Source organism: Anticarsia gemmatalis, chromosome Z (assembly GCF_050436995.1).
Source record: "Anticarsia gemmatalis isolate Benzon Research Colony breed Stoneville strain chromosome Z, ilAntGemm2 primary, whole genome shotgun sequence".
Lineage (NCBI taxonomy): Eukaryota > Metazoa > Arthropoda > Insecta > Lepidoptera > Erebidae > Anticarsia > Anticarsia gemmatalis.
In genome coordinates, this window is record NC_134776.1 from 10955560 (window position 1) to 10975208 (window position 19649).

Sequence of the window (19649 nt, forward strand, 5' to 3'; positions counted from 1 at the left end):
CTATATGTTAATGTAAACAATCATTCAACAGAACTGCCGGATATTATTTTACAAAACCAAGTTCCACGAGGTATGAAGAAATCTGAAGCACTGACTCAGATGGAAGCTACAATTAAGAAGTATACTTCAGAAATATTTTTAACTGAAGATGACTTATATGACTCAGATAAAAAACAGCCACCTCGATTTGTAACACAAATTCAAAGTCAGACTACTTTAGTAGAAATGGAGTCTACTAAATTCGAATGTCAGTTGGCGCCAGTGGGTGATCCTAATATGAAAGTAGAATGGTTCTTCAACGGCAAACCACTGCTGCACAGTAAGTAGAATACACCACATGTAAGAAATCAGTTTCACATAGTTTTTAGCAGTTCAGTTTGCATGGATAATCTTATAAGTTCAGTAGTTCTAATTATTACACTCACAAAGAAATATACAGAAACTATTACGAACACTTAACATTATTTGTTAACATATGTTTTTAAATTACAGAAAACAGGTTTACTCCCATCTATGACTTTGGTTATGTTGCCATGAACTTTGGTTGGGTTTATCCTGAAGACAGCGGTGAATATGTTTGTCGCGCTACAAATCTTTACGGTATGGATGAAACCAGAGCAGTGATAAAGACAGCCGGCAAGCCTGGAATTGTCTACGACTCACAGTTGCCGAAGCATATGAAGAGTATTGAGAGAATACGAGAAATGGAAGCAGCATGGCAAATGTAAGATTGTTTTAATGTTCACACCAAAATATGAATAAAAATCAAGATCTGGTTATTAGATTGCTTTCTTTACTGTTAGACTTTTTTGATAGTTGTATAACAAAAAAAATATATTTTGTGAAGCGGCTTATCATAATATATGAACATAATAATTACAAACTTCGTTGTAGGGTGCCGGAACAAGCCGTAGAAGAGGCTAAAGCTCGTTCCCCGCCGGTATTCGTGAGTCGTCCTGAGCCGGTAACGGTCGAGGAAGGCGAATGGGCACGCTTCTGCTGCCGCGTAACCGGACATCCTAAACCTCGAGTCATGTGGCTTATTAATGGCAATACTATTGTTAACGTATGTATTTTTATAAGAATCCCGTTAATTATAAATGAATCACAATAAAACTAAAATAATTGTATTATTTTAGGGATCGAGATACAAATTAACATATGATGGAATGTATCATTTCGATATACCAAAAACTAGACAATACGACACTGGTAAAATAGAAGTAATCGCCAGAAGTTCAGCTGGTGAGGCAGTAGCCACGACTGAGCTTAAAGTAATACCGAGACACGACGACTATAGAGGAGTTTTGAAAAATGCACCAAGACGTAAGTTGATTTTTCACTTTGGTGAAAATATGGCGCTTATTTTGCATTTAATTATGACCAATAAAATGTATTACAACCAGAGTGACACTAAAACAACTTTTACATATACTGCACTAACATACGCCATTATACTACAAACACATCAACAACCGCTTTTGCACATCAAATCCCAAACTAGCCTTTACCTATCCTCTCTACCTAAAAGGAGTGCAGCTAAATCTTATTGCTTCTGCCAGCTTTATCATCGGATGCTCAGAGAGGTATGTTTTGAATTTAATTGATAGGGCATTAAATAGTAACACGTCTTTATATGTTTATTTAATATTACGCAGCTTGGTATGATGAGACAACGCAATATCAACGCTCAGAAACCGAGTTGGAAAAAACGTTTGAAGAAAGACAAGTCTTGCAGCGCCAAGGAGTAATCGATCACAGACCCGAATTGAAGCCTAAAGTTATTAAAGAACCTGAAACAGAATGGCAGCAAACAGTAAAGAAGAAGAAGAGTGAAGAATATTATAATAAGCTATCTGAACTTGAGAATGAGCAGGTAACCAAGGAGAGTCGACTCAGGGAATCAACTCACCAGTATGCCATACCCGGCGAGAAAATAGCAGCCACTTCTGTCGCTAAAGGCATGGCACAGAAATATGAAGACAGCCTGTAAGTACTTTTTGATTATTGTTACAAATTTGTAAAAGTATGTCTTAGGTATATTTAATTGAGTATGAATTACATATTTATTGCAGGGAGCAAACAGAAGTTACAACAGAGAACGTACAGAAGAAAGTAGTGGCCAAACCTAGAATCCCAGGCCCGTCTGAGTCTACGGTTCATGGCAAAGAAGTTCACGTAGCCAAACAAAAACAAATTCAAAAGGAAGTAATTGGAGATACTGAAATAACTCGTAAAATTACTTCTACTGAAACTACAGAAGTTGAGCACAAGGCACAAACACACGAAAGGGTTGTCGAAGGACCAGTGAAACCCAGTAAACCTCCAGTTTTCACTAAGAAAATGCAGCCTTGTCGTGTATTTGAACACGAGCAGGCCAGATTTGAAGTAGAGTTTGATGGTGATCCATTGCCTACAATCAAGTGGTACAGGGAAAACTTCCCAATCAAAAATTCTGCTGATTTCCAAATACACACGTTCAGCACAAAGTCAATTCTAGTAATCAGGCAAGTTTTCGTTGAAGACTCTGCTGTCTTTGCTGCAGTTGCTGAAAATCGCGGTGGGACTGCGAAGTGTAGCGCCAATCTAGTAGTGGAAGAAAAACGGCGTCAAGGTAGAGGTGGAGTAATTCCACCAAGTTTTACATTAACGGCGCAAAACGTTAATGTTACGGCGGGTCAACTCGTACGATTCGATACTAAAGTAACTGGCACTAAACCCATTGACGTGTACTGGTTGAAAAATGGCAAAAAAGTGCAGCCAGATATTCGCAACAAGATTTTAGAGGAAGATGGCACCTTCACTTTACTGATTCTAGAAGCTTATCCACAAGATTCAGGAAAATATGAATGTGTTGCAATTAACAGTGCTGGTGAAGCGAGATGCGATGCTGAATGTTCAGTAAACGCTCCGGCAACCAAAGAAAAACCCAAACCTCAAACGAAAGCAGCCAATGCACCTCCTGAAATTATCGAGCCTTTGAAAGATAAGCAAGTAGCGGAAGGTCAAGCTATAGAGTTCAGTTGTAAGATAGTTGGCAAACCAGTACCCACTGTTCAATGGTACAAAGGTGAAAAATTGATAAAACCCTCGAAATATTTCCAAATGTCTCGCACAGCCGATGAGTACACCTTACGCATATCTGAAGCGTTCCCTGAAGATGAAGGAGATTACAAATGCGTAGCTTACAATTCTGCGGGTCGCGTTACGGTAGCTGCAAAACTGAAAGTGACTCAACCTGATCAGGCTGATAATTTGCCAACATTGACGCCACTTCGAGATCTAGTTGTTTATGAAGGTCAACCGGCGCAATTTAAAACTCAAATCACCAGTAAAATAAAACCGACCATCCAATGGTTGCGTGAAGGCGCTCTCATTCCCGAGACACCAGATTTCCAGGTGAATTGCAATTTTTTTTTATTTTAGAATACCTTGTTCTTTCCATTTTATTTTCTGTTATTACACTTAGATATAATGAATTACAAGTCATTAACAAAGCAAACGATACTTTCAGATGATCCATGAAGGCAACAACGCGGTATTGTTAATTGGAAACACTTATGAGGAGGATACCGGTACCTTCACTTGCCGTGCTACTACTGCGGCCGGCCAAGTCGAGACCTCGGCAAAGCTAGTCGTCAAAAGTAAGACATAGATACAGGCAGCGAGCTCGCGTCGCGCACTTTTAATCCATTAATGTAGTGTTTCTTTGTTTCATCTTTATATCACTTTGAGATCGGGTGAAAACTACTATTATTATAAAACTTTGAAAGTTGACATGCGAATTTAGAAAAATGTTAAATCGCTTTCAAATCGTAGCGGTTACCGCAATAACGACTTACGTCCGCTTTTAGGCACACCCCATGATCACCATCTTGACAATATGACACTTACTGCCGCGAATAAACCTACCCAAGTCCTATTACATTTTGAACGACCTAGCCGGTGAAGCTAGTTAGGCGATTGGATGTAACTATACACAAACCGCGCGGGAATAAGTCCAATATGCGCACCAAACCTAACATTACCTACATATCTGCAAATCGACTCCATTGTAAATTTAACTAGTAGTCAATTTGGGCGAATTTCCGCATCTAACAACGCTGTACATTTAAGCTTTTTGTGTAAATAGTCCTACAAGGAAGCAGATGGGAAGCGAAGATCAGCGAGCGACGTGCCAGGACCTTCTATATAGTTGGACACACGTAACTGTGATTAACATGAACACGAGACATTTTAAGACTGTTTTGTTTTGCTTTTACCGCTACGATGTTTACTAAATGTAAATGTATACTATGAACGATTATACTGTATATTAGATAAAATTGCGAATAAACATAGACGCGTCATTCGACGAAACGTCAAATGTATTTTTCACCCAATACTCATAATAATTATAATAATTTTATACCTGCTCAAGTTAATGAATTGTTTATTTGGCCTTATTAACAATATGAATTAAAAGTTTTACGCTTTTTGTGTTGAGATCTGACCAGTGAATCTTATGCAAACGATCTCAGTGATGTCTATCTTTCTAATAACGGTCATTTCATATAAAACTGAATTTCTTCAGATAGTCATTGAAACTGGGACTTGCGTCAGTTTCTATGGTCCACGCGAGCGATATTTTCAATCTCTACATACAGAAAAGACCACAAAACTGACGACTGTTAAAAGTTCAAGTCCCTGCTTCAAATTTAACCATAAGCATGAATCATTGTTTGTATTGTCCGAGTTAGATTTTGGCATTATGTTGAAGATCAGTCACATCTAACATTGTTGCACGTAGAGTACCTACGGTGATAACACCGTCACTTTTGTCATCTAACAGCTACGACTAACTTTGTCAGTGTCGCGGCGTATTTGAAGTATTGCAATGTCGATGTCAAGGTTTGCGTTAGTCGGTATCTTGGGCGCTGAGTGGGTCGTTCTAGCGGAGAACAAAGTTATTCGTGGTTGTATTTCGCCATGCCTCTCGTTCCGCTGTCAACTCTTCTACGACAAAGAAACATAAGATATATACTATATTTTACTAAGTCGCTCATTTTTGCGAGTTAGCACTTAAAAGTCCTTAAGTACGCACGCATTACTTGTCTTGCCAGTTTCTATGTTTTGACAACACTGCCGATGTTGATGACCTAATTTTTTTGCAAGTACAAATCCAAATTGAATGAGATTTTATAGTTTAACGTTACAGTGATCTTTAACTTAGTTTGTTTTAAGTGCACGATATTGTTAAATTTTAATGTGTTGTATGTTCACCTAATTGTATTAAGTTATTAGGCGTGGCAGTATTTTATCACTAAATTAGCGTATTTAATAAAATAATATATTTATGGAATAAATTTTTGTATGTTACCTTTATGTGAAAACTGTTTAATAAACGCTATAAATTAATCATAAATTCGCATTATTCTATACACAACAAAAAACAATATTTTAAGCGTTTATATATAAATTACTTTTTATAATTAAATATTCGATTTAGCCTTAGCAAGAAACAATCAACATCATCATTAAACACAATGCACAACTTACCAACACTTGGTGCCTCTTATCCATCATAAATAATGTAACGTCTTACGTCTTACATAGTACAAGATCTGGTGAAGCGTGACACCTTCTGGCGTCAATATGAAACACGATCCTTTGATGGATAACGAGGTTGCTTTTTGGTTGCTTTGATTCATCCGACTAGCACAATTCTATCTAAACTTCTTTTTCCTTCTTCATACCATTTGAGTCAAGTCATAGTTTTCTTTTGTTACTGTAACTAAACAGTTAATTAACTTAAACTTAGTAATATTATTATTAATCTTGCTTTACAACTTTTTCGTTTTTTAACGATAGTCAGATAGTTATAAAAACTGTATTGAAAGATGATTCAAACAACGAATGCATTTATCTAAAAACAATATTATTGTGCAAAATAGCTTGGTTGAATAATATATTTATTGCAACTCGATATTGTAGAAAATTTTGTAAAAAAGAAAGTAAATATAAAACTAATAATAATATTGAGGCACGCACTACATACGAGAACATTTAATGTTACGTCGATCCCATTATTAGGCACAGGTAGGTATATACAACACAACAGCGCGTAGCAAAATTATTTGGTTACATCCATCATGGGTACGATACAATTGAAAAGTAAAAAAAAAACGAGGCTTAAACCACATCATATTGAAGAATTACAAAAATCTGCAGGTGAATTAAAGGTGAGTGTAATGGTGAGTATTAAGAGAATGCGAGAAAAAAATTGCCGAAAAAGAACGTGAAAGAACCGCAAAAACCAGCAAACATCTTGAATGTATTCCTAATAGAATTGACAGCCGATATATTTAATACGATACTTATCAATTCAAAACCATTATTTTTAACTCAAATAAAAGGTATTCTTTCATTTAATTCAATAATTGACCTATCTCGACTGAAAACAAGTATTATAAGCACGTTGCTCCGGTCTGTTAGAGAAGGTTGGACAGATATTTTCTAAAATTATGAATAACCACATGAAAATAACAAAACAACAGGCATTTATTTAAGCATTTTTTTGCGGATGCAAAATAGAAATAAACGAAATGCTAGATGGTTTTTATTTATATAATAATTCATTTTTATTTCGGCTCACGTAGGCTAGAGTTGTTAAAGTATCGGTACAGTCTTCTGACAGGCGATAATATATAAGTATTATATCGGAGTCACGACACTTAAGATCTTAAAATAAATACGAATCTAATCCAGACGTGATGTAGGTTAGCTAGAGCAATAAAAGTCTGTTACGCTTTGAGGTATACGTACAGAGAAATTTATCCTTTCTGGAGCTTAACAAATACCAGGGCACTCAGAAAGTTTTAAGAATAACAGTTTGTTTATATAAGACACCGTCAACTTAAAGTTTATTTTAAAAACTACTTTATTCACGAGTATAAATACATAACATTCAAATTTAAAATGTTTTTTCTATTTTATATTTAGCCGTATACTACCGTGTCTCTCTGAAAAATGAAATTGCCGCGAGAATATTTCTGGGCGATATTTTTTTTTCAAATTAGGCTCAAAACCAAAAAAGAACGTTATATTGACGGCTGTTGCTTAAAGAAACGTGTCATTAGTAAAAAAATACAATTTAATCAAACTGATAAATTTTATATAAGAAGAATGAGAATAAAATGTTAATTCGTTCATGCATAAAATTATACGCCCCATATACTGCAAAATTTGATTGTTGCACGGAAGCAGACTTACGAGAAATTGTAATGTGTTATGATAGCTAACTTTGATTTAGGCATGTTTTGGCGCGTTTAAAAGCACTGAAATAGATGACTGACCTGTCGATAGACCCTGACGGTCTTCAATCAGGCTGTGAAAGAGGTATCAGGAGAAGTTTTTTATAAATTGACTGGCTAACCAGCGCAGCTTCGTTTGCGTCACACACAAGCGAGAATGAGTCATAATTATCCCCGTTTTTAAAACATTTTTCGTTGCTACTCCGCTCCTAATGTTATACAGTATGACTGGTGAGATACCTTCAATACTTATGGAGAGTACTCGGTACTCGATTCTCGTTAACTTGATATAAAAAAATAGAAGCTTAATTTTTTATCGAAATTTCTCTAAAAATAAGTGAAATTTGGATATTATACTCACGACACGCTTTACTAGTTTTGTTGCTAAGCGACAAGCTGTCAAAAATGGACTCGCCAATGTATTCTGTGTTCATAGCGCAATGCGCGCGCGGTGTCCAATTATTCCGCAGTTAAATACTGGACTCTCGGTGTACTGTGTACGAAGTTTACTAAGAAGTTATTTAATATTTAGTTTTTATGTTATTTTATTTCATGATATATGTTCGCATACTATCACGTCCTCAAATATTGAAGGTATCTCACCAGTCATACTGTATAGCCTTACTCAATAAACAGGTTATCCTACAGTAAAATATTTTTTCAGTTCGTTCAAATAAACAAACAATCTAATATTATAATGCAATGGGTCTTAAACGCGATTGAAAATTAAAGGTTAGAATACCTTATTTTTTTACCCGAAGTAATTTGATCGAAACGTCGGGTAAACGAATAAGGTAACCTTTTATTTTCAAACGCGCTTAAAACCCGTTACATTATAATTTTATGAATTTCTAACTTTCGTAGTTTAGCCGATATACGGGTACGGCGGTAAGTTTCATTGAAACTGGCCATCTGTGCAGGACTTTGTATATAGTGTCCAAGTGTGTGCACAATACACAGGTACACTCTTTATTCCATCACTCTCATAGTCTGGTAGGACGGATAACCGACACGACCAGTGAGAGGTCAGGCGCAGGACCGACGGCTTTACGTGCTCTCCGAGGCACGGAGGTCTTCGACCTCAACTTCCCAACACCGGGCAATCTCTAAAAAATCCTTAACAGAAAATCTCAGAAAAGACTTTTTGGCCCGACCCAGGATTCGAAACTGAGACCTTTCGCTACAATGATTATATAGTCACCGTAGACGGCCGTAGAGTTCATTGATATAAGTATATACCTCTATTATTATAATAATCAGTCTGTCAATAAGTCAGTCGGGACATGTCATTTTATACATAAAGATAATAATAAACAATAATGATTTAAGTACAGAAAGTACTTAATGACGTCCTCTCAAAACCATGAATGTAATATGAAAACTAAAATTAATTGCTGACTTCACCGACGAAAGAACTAATCTGTACCTAAATGGGTGCCAATTTCAGTGGAAATATTTATACTACGCATAGATAACTTTGGATAATATTGTATTGATGCTAATAGTTATTAATACTCATATGTATACTAGCAGACCCGTGCAGCTCCGCAAATGCATTTTTTTTTCTCCACGTCACGAGAAAGATGTAGGTACACATCCCTTTCCCGTGTCTTAAATACAATTATACAATAGCAATAAATAAGTCGAATTGGTTGAAACTTTCTTGGGTTTTGGCCTTAATTCTGATCGTAAACTACATCTACACCTACCAGGAGATTATGACTACTTGGTGCTGTTGTCTCTGTGTTTTATTCTTGCACCAGGATAAAACGCGGTAAAGCGGGATAAATGGATAGGTAAAGTCTCTTCTAAGCCCCCTCTCCACCAATTTTCAGCCGAATCGGTTCAGCCGCTCTTGAGTTGTAAATAGTGTTACTAGCACGACTTTCGTATTTGGACAGTATTCAACTTAATGATAAGATAATGGGAAATGACTAGTTAAATAAAAAAAACAAATAATAAATTTAAAAAATGGAGTAAAAAAATTATAATATATTTTTTTACAAGAACTTAATTTCCATTTAAAAAGTATAAAAATAATAAAAAAAAACTTAATCTTAAAGTACCTAAGAATGTACAAATAATTCTAAAAAAAAATACTTCGCGTTGGGGGCCTTGCTTGCTTAATTAGACTATTTGTATTTAAATTGTTAGTTAAGGAGTGGAAACTAATTGAAATCACTGCCTCAGTTCGGGAGTTATGATGCAACAGACAGGCAGACAGACATACAGACGGACACGTCAAACTTATAACACCCCTCTTTTTGCGTCGGGGGTTAAAAATACGCCTGAATATAGCTTCAAAAAAATAAAATCGGTAAATACATTAAACTAAAAAATAGTGACGATATCTGAAAAGCAAGGACCAATAATATAACTCATTTAATAACTATGTTCATAAACTAATATAAATACTTATACCTGAGTCAGCACCGAACAAAGATAATGAAAATGCGAAGCACATTAAATTTTGTTCTTCTTACTTGGAGAAATAAAAAAAAAAGATTACTATACATGGTTTGGAGATTTTGTGTCAACGATAACAACTTTAGCGCCTGATTTTAGAGCCGGTTCAATGTTTTCTATCTGGGGGACAGCAGTGCCCCCGCAAGCCGACCAAAAAAAGTGGCACGGCCGTACCATCCTTTTCTCGAAGCAATTCGGGCTATTTTCGACCCCCCTATAATTTCGTTGTTGATAAAACAAGAAGCCTGAATCAGCTACTAATTAGTCATTGTATAAACACGGTATATTTAAAATTTCAGTAAATTTGAACCAGTAGTTTAAGAATAACAATTGTTAAAATTTCTGAATTTTGTCACTCACTGACTCACTGACTCACCGATTATCAAAAGGCTAAGGTACTTCTAGCAGACTTAAAAGCTTCAAATTTAGAATACAAACAGGGTTCAGTGTCTTAATCACGAGAAAACCTAAATATTTTCTAATTTCGGCCCAGTTTTCTAAATACACTAAATGCAACAATAACTTTGTAATTCCATATAAATGTTTAGGATTACAAGGTTACATTTGCAGTTAAGGAATCAATATTACTGTAGAAAATAATAATAAAATAAATAAGTGTAGATAGGTACCAACTATATGAGGCATAACTGGAGGGGGAAAAGGGTGGGTAAGGGTGTTAAGCCCATGAAACTGAACAACATTTCCATAGGAAAATATGTTGAATTATGAAAAAGAAACGTTTTTCCATACAAATTGGACATATTATTATGTTCTCTCTACAAAAAGAAGTGAGATGCCATCAAAAACATTCTGTAAAAACCCCAAGTCCCGCAGCTCAGTCTCTCTGCCGTAAAAAGTTGTAAGATCTATAAATACCCAGTCGATTAATCTATTTAGTCTCTACTAAAAGGACCTTCTGTCTTAAGTTATTTCCTTAGGTTTTATCATGCCAATATTAAAAAAATACGTTTAAAATCTGTATTAATAATATTTATTACCGATTTATTAACAATTAACTTTATTAAAAACTCATCAACTCGAGTAAAGTTCGGTCACCGGGCTTAGGAGTCATAATATATGATATTCAAATCAATGAAACTAAACTCTTTCCTTGCAACTCTGCTATTGGGCGTGCGAATGCACGCGACGTTACTGCACCGTTTAATATACTTTCGATGTTTGTACAGAGTGATACATTTTTGATTACATTATTTTATTATTTAGTATGTGTGTAATTTTTTTTTTCAATTAGCCAACAATAATATTTTTTTGTTTATTACGTGATTTTTAACCCTGAAACCTACCCATACGTTGAAGGAAATAAGCCATTGGAGCGGCACGTTGTATATGATGCAACGATACGTGATAAATTCTTTTGATTATAATACCATGTCAGTTACATTTTATTAAATATAATAATAATAATACAAACAGTTACCCAACAACATACAAACATTTTAAAATAAATTAACCCATTTTTGTTCCACTGTAGCACATGTATCTCCTCTTGTAATAAGAGTATCAATTTCGTAAAAAATATATACAAACTTTATTCCCAGAAACATTATTTACTTGCCGGATACAGACATAGACAGCCTTAACAAAACTGCGAAATTGTTACAATAATAACGTTGTAAAAGTATATAATGTATCTGTTTTTAAGAACTATATGTTTTTTTATTTATATTCTGTTTATTTCTTATTACTTACCTTAGTAATAAAATCAGATTTCCTATGACATGTCTCTACCTTTTTTCTTATCCTATGGCTGGAAAGAAATGGCTCTAACAAGAATTTCGCTTTTCAAATATATCTGAGTACTAGCCCGCCTTGGTAACGGCCGGATGAAAAGATAATGTGATAAATATTTATTTTATGAAATTCATTATCTATGAGGTATATATTCGTAATATTTTATAGATTTTCTGCATTTGATATCGCTAAATTTTGATAAGTAGGTACATAATTAATTTGTATTATTTTGGTTTTGAATCCCCGCGATTTTCCCGAAACAATAAACCTCTGTCCCCGGCACTCAATTTGTTTGTTGTGCAAAAGTATTGTGCTCGTGTAAACGAACCCGCGGCTCCATCGCGCCATTTGTATTTACCATTCCTATTATTATATATTTTTCTCATAATTATTATTCGAAATGAAAAATATTACGCACTGTCGAGCATTGCCCATAACATGTTCATCAGTGACCCATATGAGCACTATCGCTCGGGTCACCCACGGGCCCACTTAAAACGTACCTTAGGTTAACGTTCCCTGGGTGGAAGATCGTGCATACTGTCTATACCCAAAATGGCTAAAACAGTGAAAACAACATAGGCAACGCAACAACGCCTTATCTATACCTTTACACAAATACAATTTCTAAAACAATATAATTTCCTCTGAATGATTAACTCGAGGTACGCTTAAGTTCCCTATACATATTGCCGGCGGTGTGGCTTGCGGGATGTACCGGCGGGTTACGCGGCTTGCGGCGTCAGTTTGTTCCTAGCATTCGAGCCGTAGTGGTGCCGTATTAGCGGGCAAGAGCGGCTTGTCGGAGGCACTGTGTGTAGGTAGCGTAGTTTAATGAAAATGGCTCTATTTATGCCAATAACATTTAGTATACCGTGTACTTAAAAGATTATCCTAGGTAAAAAAGGTAGCGTGTCGGTCAAGGTAAAAATAAAAAGATAATTCTAAAATAGTAAAGCGTTACCTAAACATTTTCCATAAATATCAGAACTTTAAACCATACGTAAGGCTGTGAATATTTTTAACACCTGACCACTTGTAAACGAGAATAGAAACAGACCACCGCGGACCGGTTAGAGAAGAAAGCCATAGGGGAGGATTTGCTAGTTGGCTGATTGGAGTGATAATTGACGAGGAAACAGTCCCCGCCCCATAAGCGGTCAAGAGTGGAGTGGCAAGAGCAAGGCTCCCACTCATCTGAGCACTGTCTACCGGGGTGACAACTGGGAACAGTGTTAGAAGGGACAACTGGGAATTTAAATTTTGGATTATCTGTCGCCCGCTGGCTCGTGCAGCGAACGCTTACTTTGTTTTAGACATACACGAAACTGTCGTAGTCTAGATAATACATAAAATGACTAGCAAAAAACATACGAAGCAATATGGGTTCAAAATTATCTGTACGAAACTGATGACATGTGAGGAACGTAGCCATCGTAGGCAACGTAAGAGGTATTTACTGTTTCAAATGAAATAGTTAAATATATATATGATTCACACTTGTAGCTCCAAATATGAACAAACTGCCATAAAAACTTTCAACCCCTATTTTAACTGCGTGTAAGATGATTTTCTAATAACACGTTCCAAGAACACAAACTTATACATATAAGTTGTTTCTTATCAAAGACCTATAAATATAGTTTCGCTTTTCTATCTATGAACATGAACGAAATCCCATTTAAAGATTCATCCCTTGTTTCCACTTCTTAGAGGTTGATTTTCTAAAAACATTGAAACAGGTATTTTTAGGACTTAATCGTAAAATTTGCCGAATCTAACTCGAAAATTCGCGAACTCTCAAACGAATGATCTACCAAAAACAGCTAGTTACGTACTTATTTTCGAAAAATCTAAGTGACGAAATTTCAAACAAACTTTCATCCTTTAGTTTACTCTCCAGGCGGAATATTGTAAAAACATTTCTTATGCCCACTACATCATAAAATCACACCCTTTGTCTCAATTACTTTTTTCTAGCTTCCGTAATCCGAAGTTTAGGCTATGCGATGATTAGGTATTATCCATCAGTAACAGTACATGTAATTTTTTAGGTGTAGATTTACATAATTCTATTGTTATTTTATAAATGTATACTTCCCGAAATACTCGTACTGTTCGTACGTAATGTTGTCCAAGCCGATGTTCAGCTGTAGCGCTGCCAGTTTCAATGAAACCAGCCAACTGTAGAAGACTTTGTTATATTGCAGAAGTGTGTGCGCAATACACTGGGTATTGTTCACTTTTACCTTTCCTATTTTCCCTTATTCTTATAGCCTAGTGGAACCCCAACTTCGTAACTCCGAGCATTCACTTAAGCATTTCTTGACAGAAAGACTCAATAATAAATTATGGTTTGACTCGGCATTCGAACCTGAGATCTCTCAGCGGCAGCTGCATAACTACCGACCACGCGGTCGTAACTGCTGTAACTGGAAAAGTCAAGATTTTTCTTGCTTCATATGTTGCTTATGAAATTGTAGCTATCAAATGTATCTTGAGCGACAAGTAGCAAATGATAAGCGAGCGTCATTAATTAAATGAATGTTATAGGTATGCCAAATCGTTTTTGTTTTAGTCAAAAATACCAAGTAGTTTTGATATTATAAGCATTCAAAGTTTCGAAAAATGTCGAGTCCCGCTTACAGCGTGACGTCATATCACAACGCGCCCCGCAGGCCGCGTTCCGCTTAGTATCAAGTTTTTTGTGGTTTTCGTCCGCTTATTACATATTATTAATAGTAAATATTATTATTAAGGACTGTGTGAGCCAGACTGAGCGTGTTGTTCCTACAATGACGTCACAGCGTCATCATGCGGTTACAACTTGTTTTACTTATAAATCGGAAACTAATAATTGACGTATCGAAGTAATTCTTTTACTAGTATTTTTTTATTTTTAATATAGAATATGGAGTGCTTATCATCAAAATTAGTTAACATTCTTCATTATCACCGCATTCGCCTACACCCCTCACCCCATGCATGTCCCTGCTCTCTAGCTCTCCTATTCTGTTGGACTAGCAGAAAGTTCGATAAAATTCAAACATTGTATTTTGGTATTATTTATACTTAAACCCCAATTCGTGTGAATGAAAAATCATCCGTGTTGGTATTCCTGTTGCCCCAGCTTTCACAATTACGCAAATTACATTAGTACCTAAGCAATGATTATAAAAACGTAAGCATTCATGATCTTAATGTAAATTTATTATAGTTATCGGACATATAATTATTATAATTCCGGGCACTGGATTGAGCAAGTTGAAGAAGAAACACATTCATGAAAAAAAGTGAAAAATAGATATATCGAATAGTATTTATGTTCATTCTCGTAACACCTAAGTATATTATTTTTTTTTTAGGAAGTTACAAGCCTCAACTTCTAAGACTTTAACCGTGCATTGTTTCGTGCCTCACGACATTGTTAATATGAGACTTCCCCAAACTCTACTACTATTTACAGTAAAATATACGAATTCTTTACGAAGTGGCTTAATTTGATAAGTGTAAGGTAAAAGTGATAATATTATAGTAAATTTGTTATACCAACCGCAGTTAGTGGCGCCTTCTTCTTCTTATAGTATGGTTAGTGGTCAACCTAGTGTCAAGGTTTTTTATGCCACCCTAATGTCTTTGACGTGGCTTATTTGTTATCTTAATTGACACCAAACGAGATGACATCACTATGGTCACTCATCTATAAGATGATCGCTCCAAGGTTTCCTTAACCGACAGATCGTTTACGGACCGTTGAGGGCAACTACCGTTTAGTGTTTGTGACATAGGTGTAGCATGCTAGTGACGGTTTATATTCTTACGAGCTGACCAGCGTCGCATCCCGAGTCTACAGCTTTTACCGTTACTAAACTTTGTCGTTTCTAAATCAGTCAGAAAAACGCTGACCAAAGTAAAAAAAAGGCGTTAAACCATACTATAATGAGCGTGAGTTAACATTGTTGTCCTGTAGTCAACGTATAGTTAGTGTTTGAGTGTTTGAATGAGTTTCCATAAATATGGTTATAGGTCAACACTCAAAAGACAAGTAGGTACTATCGACATCAACAATGTTGTATACTTATTTGAGTAGTTGTCAGAAAAATTGCCGCGAAGACAATGTAGCCGAGCCGATCCGCTTGTGGACGGAGTAACATATACCAGTTAATTGTTAGAGCGGCTTTAAGGTGAAACATAATGTTTAATGTTTTAAATGCCTAAATAATTCAACCATATTCTATAGTTGTTCTTTGTTGTTTTGATAACACTTTATGCACTACAATAATATACACTATGGTATCATAATACCATTTAATATAGCCCGTACGGATGACTGGAATTGATATTTTTTTAATGCGCCCTGTAGCTTTTGCTATGCTTTTGCTGAGCAAAGTTCTTCCCTGTATGTAAGCCTAACGGCTGTGCAATGTCCTACGTTAGCCCTACAGTCTGCGCCATGGTCGGCCTTAATATCAATGTACTATCGAACCAACTGAATCATGACCCATTTTGCCGATAATTCGCTTGACACCGTCAAAACAGTAAGAATTTCATCTTTATTGTCAAAGTTGCACTTAGGACATTTTAAACATGCATACGACTGTGTTATGATGTATTACGACTACAGACAACTTTGACCTTTGTTATTACAGTACGTAGATACGTTTTCCATAAATCACTCTTAATTTGAATCTAGAATGTAAATAGTCTAAACTCTTTTCACTACGAAAAAACCTATTTGTGTCAAATATCAAATAGCACGTCATTTAGAAATCTGTGAAACGATCAGGGTAACCACTATAGTCATTGCCCATCATACAGTGATTGCCAATGTTAAGGAATAATAAGTTTATTTTAATTTCTAAAGTAACCAGTTCAAATTTATTGCGATATATGTCAATTTTAGAATATTGGTAACATTTTTAATTTATAGAACTCATGTCCGACGTTTGTGCGACAAGTGTACGAAAAGAAAAAGTAAGTTTGTTGCAATATTTGTTAAAGATAACACATTTGAATTAACAGTATTCGCTAGTATTTCTGGTTTTTAAGTGTTTTATATTGAATTAGTATAAAGTTATTGAAACAAAGGACTGTGTTCTTTTAGAAAGAATATTTAAGTTGCGTTTATAATAGAGTTTATGTCAATGTTTTACTAAATAAAGATACAATTGACCAAATCGATTCCTTAACCGGGTAATAACTGTGCTGGTTACCCTATATTATTTTAATTTTTATAGTTATATTATTTCCTATAATGGCCGAATAAACCATGTCCTGAGTGGGTATCGAACCCACTCCTGACGCGTCGCAGTCGTAACATCAACCTACTACGCCACGGAGCCTGTTGAAAACGGTAGCAAAGCATTATTGTATTGGCGCACAAAGATTTGTCGCCATAATGACAGATAACAAATCCATTACCAAGGAAACGTAGGTTCAAGCCAATTTCGACCTACGCGTATATAGACGTGTTTTAGAAAATGAGCACATGGTGGGTCATGATTCAGTTTGTTCGATAGTACCTACGATTTTTAAGCATCCAATCTGTCATCAGTTTTACCTCCCTAATTTGTCTGGATGTGAACAGCGCAGGGTGGTGTTAATACCAAGGTCTTCATCTAACATTCTCTGCACTGTTACCCGCTGGCAAATTTTGATTTTACAGTTCTTTTGTGTAATAAAATACCAGCATGTGAGCACTTCAATAACCAAAAATTAAAAATTTTAAGAACCCCCGATTTTATCCTTTTTTTATATTTATTATATATTGGCTAGTTAGGTTAAGCCGTTCTAATATTCCCACCACCAACTTTCTCATCATACGAAGCTATTTGAGACCCCATCCGAGTTAATTTCCTCTCCTGCCCTCACTTTCACCTCTTACAAATTTTAACGGCTCAACCGATTTTCATCGAACATGTCTAAGAACACTCGCTATGTGCGAGTAATCTTTAATAAAAAAAACTAAATCGAAATCACTGCATCCATTCGGGAGTTATGATGCCACAGACAGGCAGATAGACACACATACGCACACACATAGACAGACAGTCAGACGCGTCAAACTTATAACATCCCTCTTTTTGCGTCGGGGGCTAAAAATGCGTACTTGTATCTGCTAACGGCACCGGATACTTTGTGTGGTAATAATAATGATAAGCATTTGTAATTCTAAGTGATTTTTGATAAAACGGATAAGTTGATCGCTATGTAAATCTGCATATTAAGCGAACAAAAGGAAGACTCGATAAATAGCAGTTAATGTATTAAAAGTTTGCTATGACTTTTTTCTATTATCTAAATGTAATAAGTAAATGTGCTAACCGCAGTTAGGACTATATTTAACTTGATGCCTTGCTTTGTTAAAACTAGAAATACTAAGTCAAAACTAGAATTTACCACTGATAAATTTCATTTTCATATAAAATTAGTAGTCTCGCCGAGCTATAGTTAAATCTAGCCTTAAAGATACTAATTTAGGATTGAAAACAAGATATTATAGTTTTAAAAATGTCTACGACGCAGAGTTGGGCTCTTCTAGTACGGCATAATTTTTTATGTCATATTATTAGTTTTCATAACAACTAATGGCATAAACTTCATTTTGAAGGGACTCGTTTGAGCAGATCAGACTCAGTTATTGTAAACTAAAAGACACACGCGGTTCCACTCGCGTATAACTTAAGAAATATAAGTTGTCATTCAACTATTTTGGTCTATCTTGTATCTTCAGCCAGCGTTTTAATGTAAGCGAAAAAAATGTGTTTATTTACAACGCCGCATTAGACATTTTGAAATTGTTATTGGTTCTCTAATGTATTAGGTTGGTTTTATAGCCACGCGTTTGGGATTGTTCAGTGGTAGTAGTAGCGTTTTATAGCTGCGGGTGTTGATAAAACGCGCGCTGATCGCCGGCGCTGCCGAAGCGCGCGCCGCCAGTTACGATACGATCAGTATACGTTTTAGGATGAGGCTGTTGAGTCGCGCCGTTAAGTACAGTACAACATGCATTATAATATCGATACGGAACGTATGATCGCCAATTTTTCCTCTGGAGTTATGGGGGTGTGAAATAAGCTAAATCGTCGTAAAGAACACTGTAACTTGTAACTACACGAAAATATTTATGAAATTTATGACTATTTTCTCATCACAAAAAGTCCTTACGTGTTCGCCTCTTGGTAACCTTGTATTGTACCATTATAAGCATCAACAGCTAGTCTTCTTTGCCTTCTTTTTCATAAGAAGCAAATAGCCACTACTCTAACCGCATTAATGTTCATTTTGTAGACGACTGTACACAGCAGCGAAACGCGCGATGTTTATCTCGTTTTACAGCGGACCGCGCGCTGTTCAAACGAGCGCTGTTCAAACGCGCGCTGTTCAACGGCGCGTCTGAAAGCGTAGCAATAAATCCAGCCTTAAGTATGTTATGTACATATAAACCTTCCTCTGGAATTACTCCATCAATTTAAAAACTGCATCAACATCCGTTGTGTTGTTTCAAAGATCTAACCATACATACCATATAATATACAGTCATAGGGACAGACGCGGAAAGCTTCTTTGCTTTATACTATAACTAGCTGACCCGCGCAACTTCGCTTGCATCACATAAGAGAGAATGGATCAGAATGTTCCATGTTTTTGTAACACTTTTACTGTTACCTACTCTGCTCCTATTGGTCGTAGCGTGATGATATAAAATATGCTTTTTTTTCACGAAAAATAATCTCAAAATTATTTATATCTCTTAGTATAACGAAGTCGCGCTAAGGCATATCCGCCATTAAAACAGTTGCCATGACAACGGAATTTTGTTAATTCAATGTCATTATAATATTGATTATTCGCGACTTCATTCGCCACCTGAATTTTCCCGGAAAATGCGTCATTTTCCCGGGGTAAAAAGTAGCCTATGTCCTTTCTTGGGTATCAAAATATCTCCATACCAAATTTCATGCAAATTGGTTCAGTAGTTTAGGCGTGATTGAGTAGCAGACAGACAGACAGAGTTACTTTCGCATTTATAATATTAGTATGGAAGTATGGATAGTATGGAAGTATGGATATCGATAGCTGTCAAAAGGTAGAACTGAAGTGTATTCAACAGGTATTTAAGGAGCAAGTATATGGTTT

At 35.8% G+C, this 19649-nt stretch overlaps 1 protein-coding gene across 5 annotated transcripts in view; it reads left to right on the plus strand.

Moving 5' to 3' along the window:
* LOC142986440 (uncharacterized) overlaps positions 1 to 19649 on the plus strand; it is a 101373-nt gene that overhangs the window by 22816 nt on the left and 58908 nt on the right. For all 5 annotated transcript variants that reach the window (XM_076134947.1, XM_076134948.1, XM_076134950.1 and 2 more), the window contains exons 15-21: positions 32 to 319; positions 493 to 724; positions 895 to 1066; positions 1140 to 1326; positions 1659 to 1989; positions 2076 to 3399; positions 3515 to 3644. In XM_076134947.1, coding sequence (XP_075991062.1) covers positions 32 to 319; positions 493 to 724; positions 895 to 1066; positions 1140 to 1326; positions 1659 to 1989; positions 2076 to 3399; positions 3515 to 3644 — 2664 coding nt within the window. The remainder of the gene's footprint in view (positions 1 to 31; positions 320 to 492; positions 725 to 894; positions 1067 to 1139; positions 1327 to 1658; positions 1990 to 2075; positions 3400 to 3514; positions 3645 to 19649) is intronic.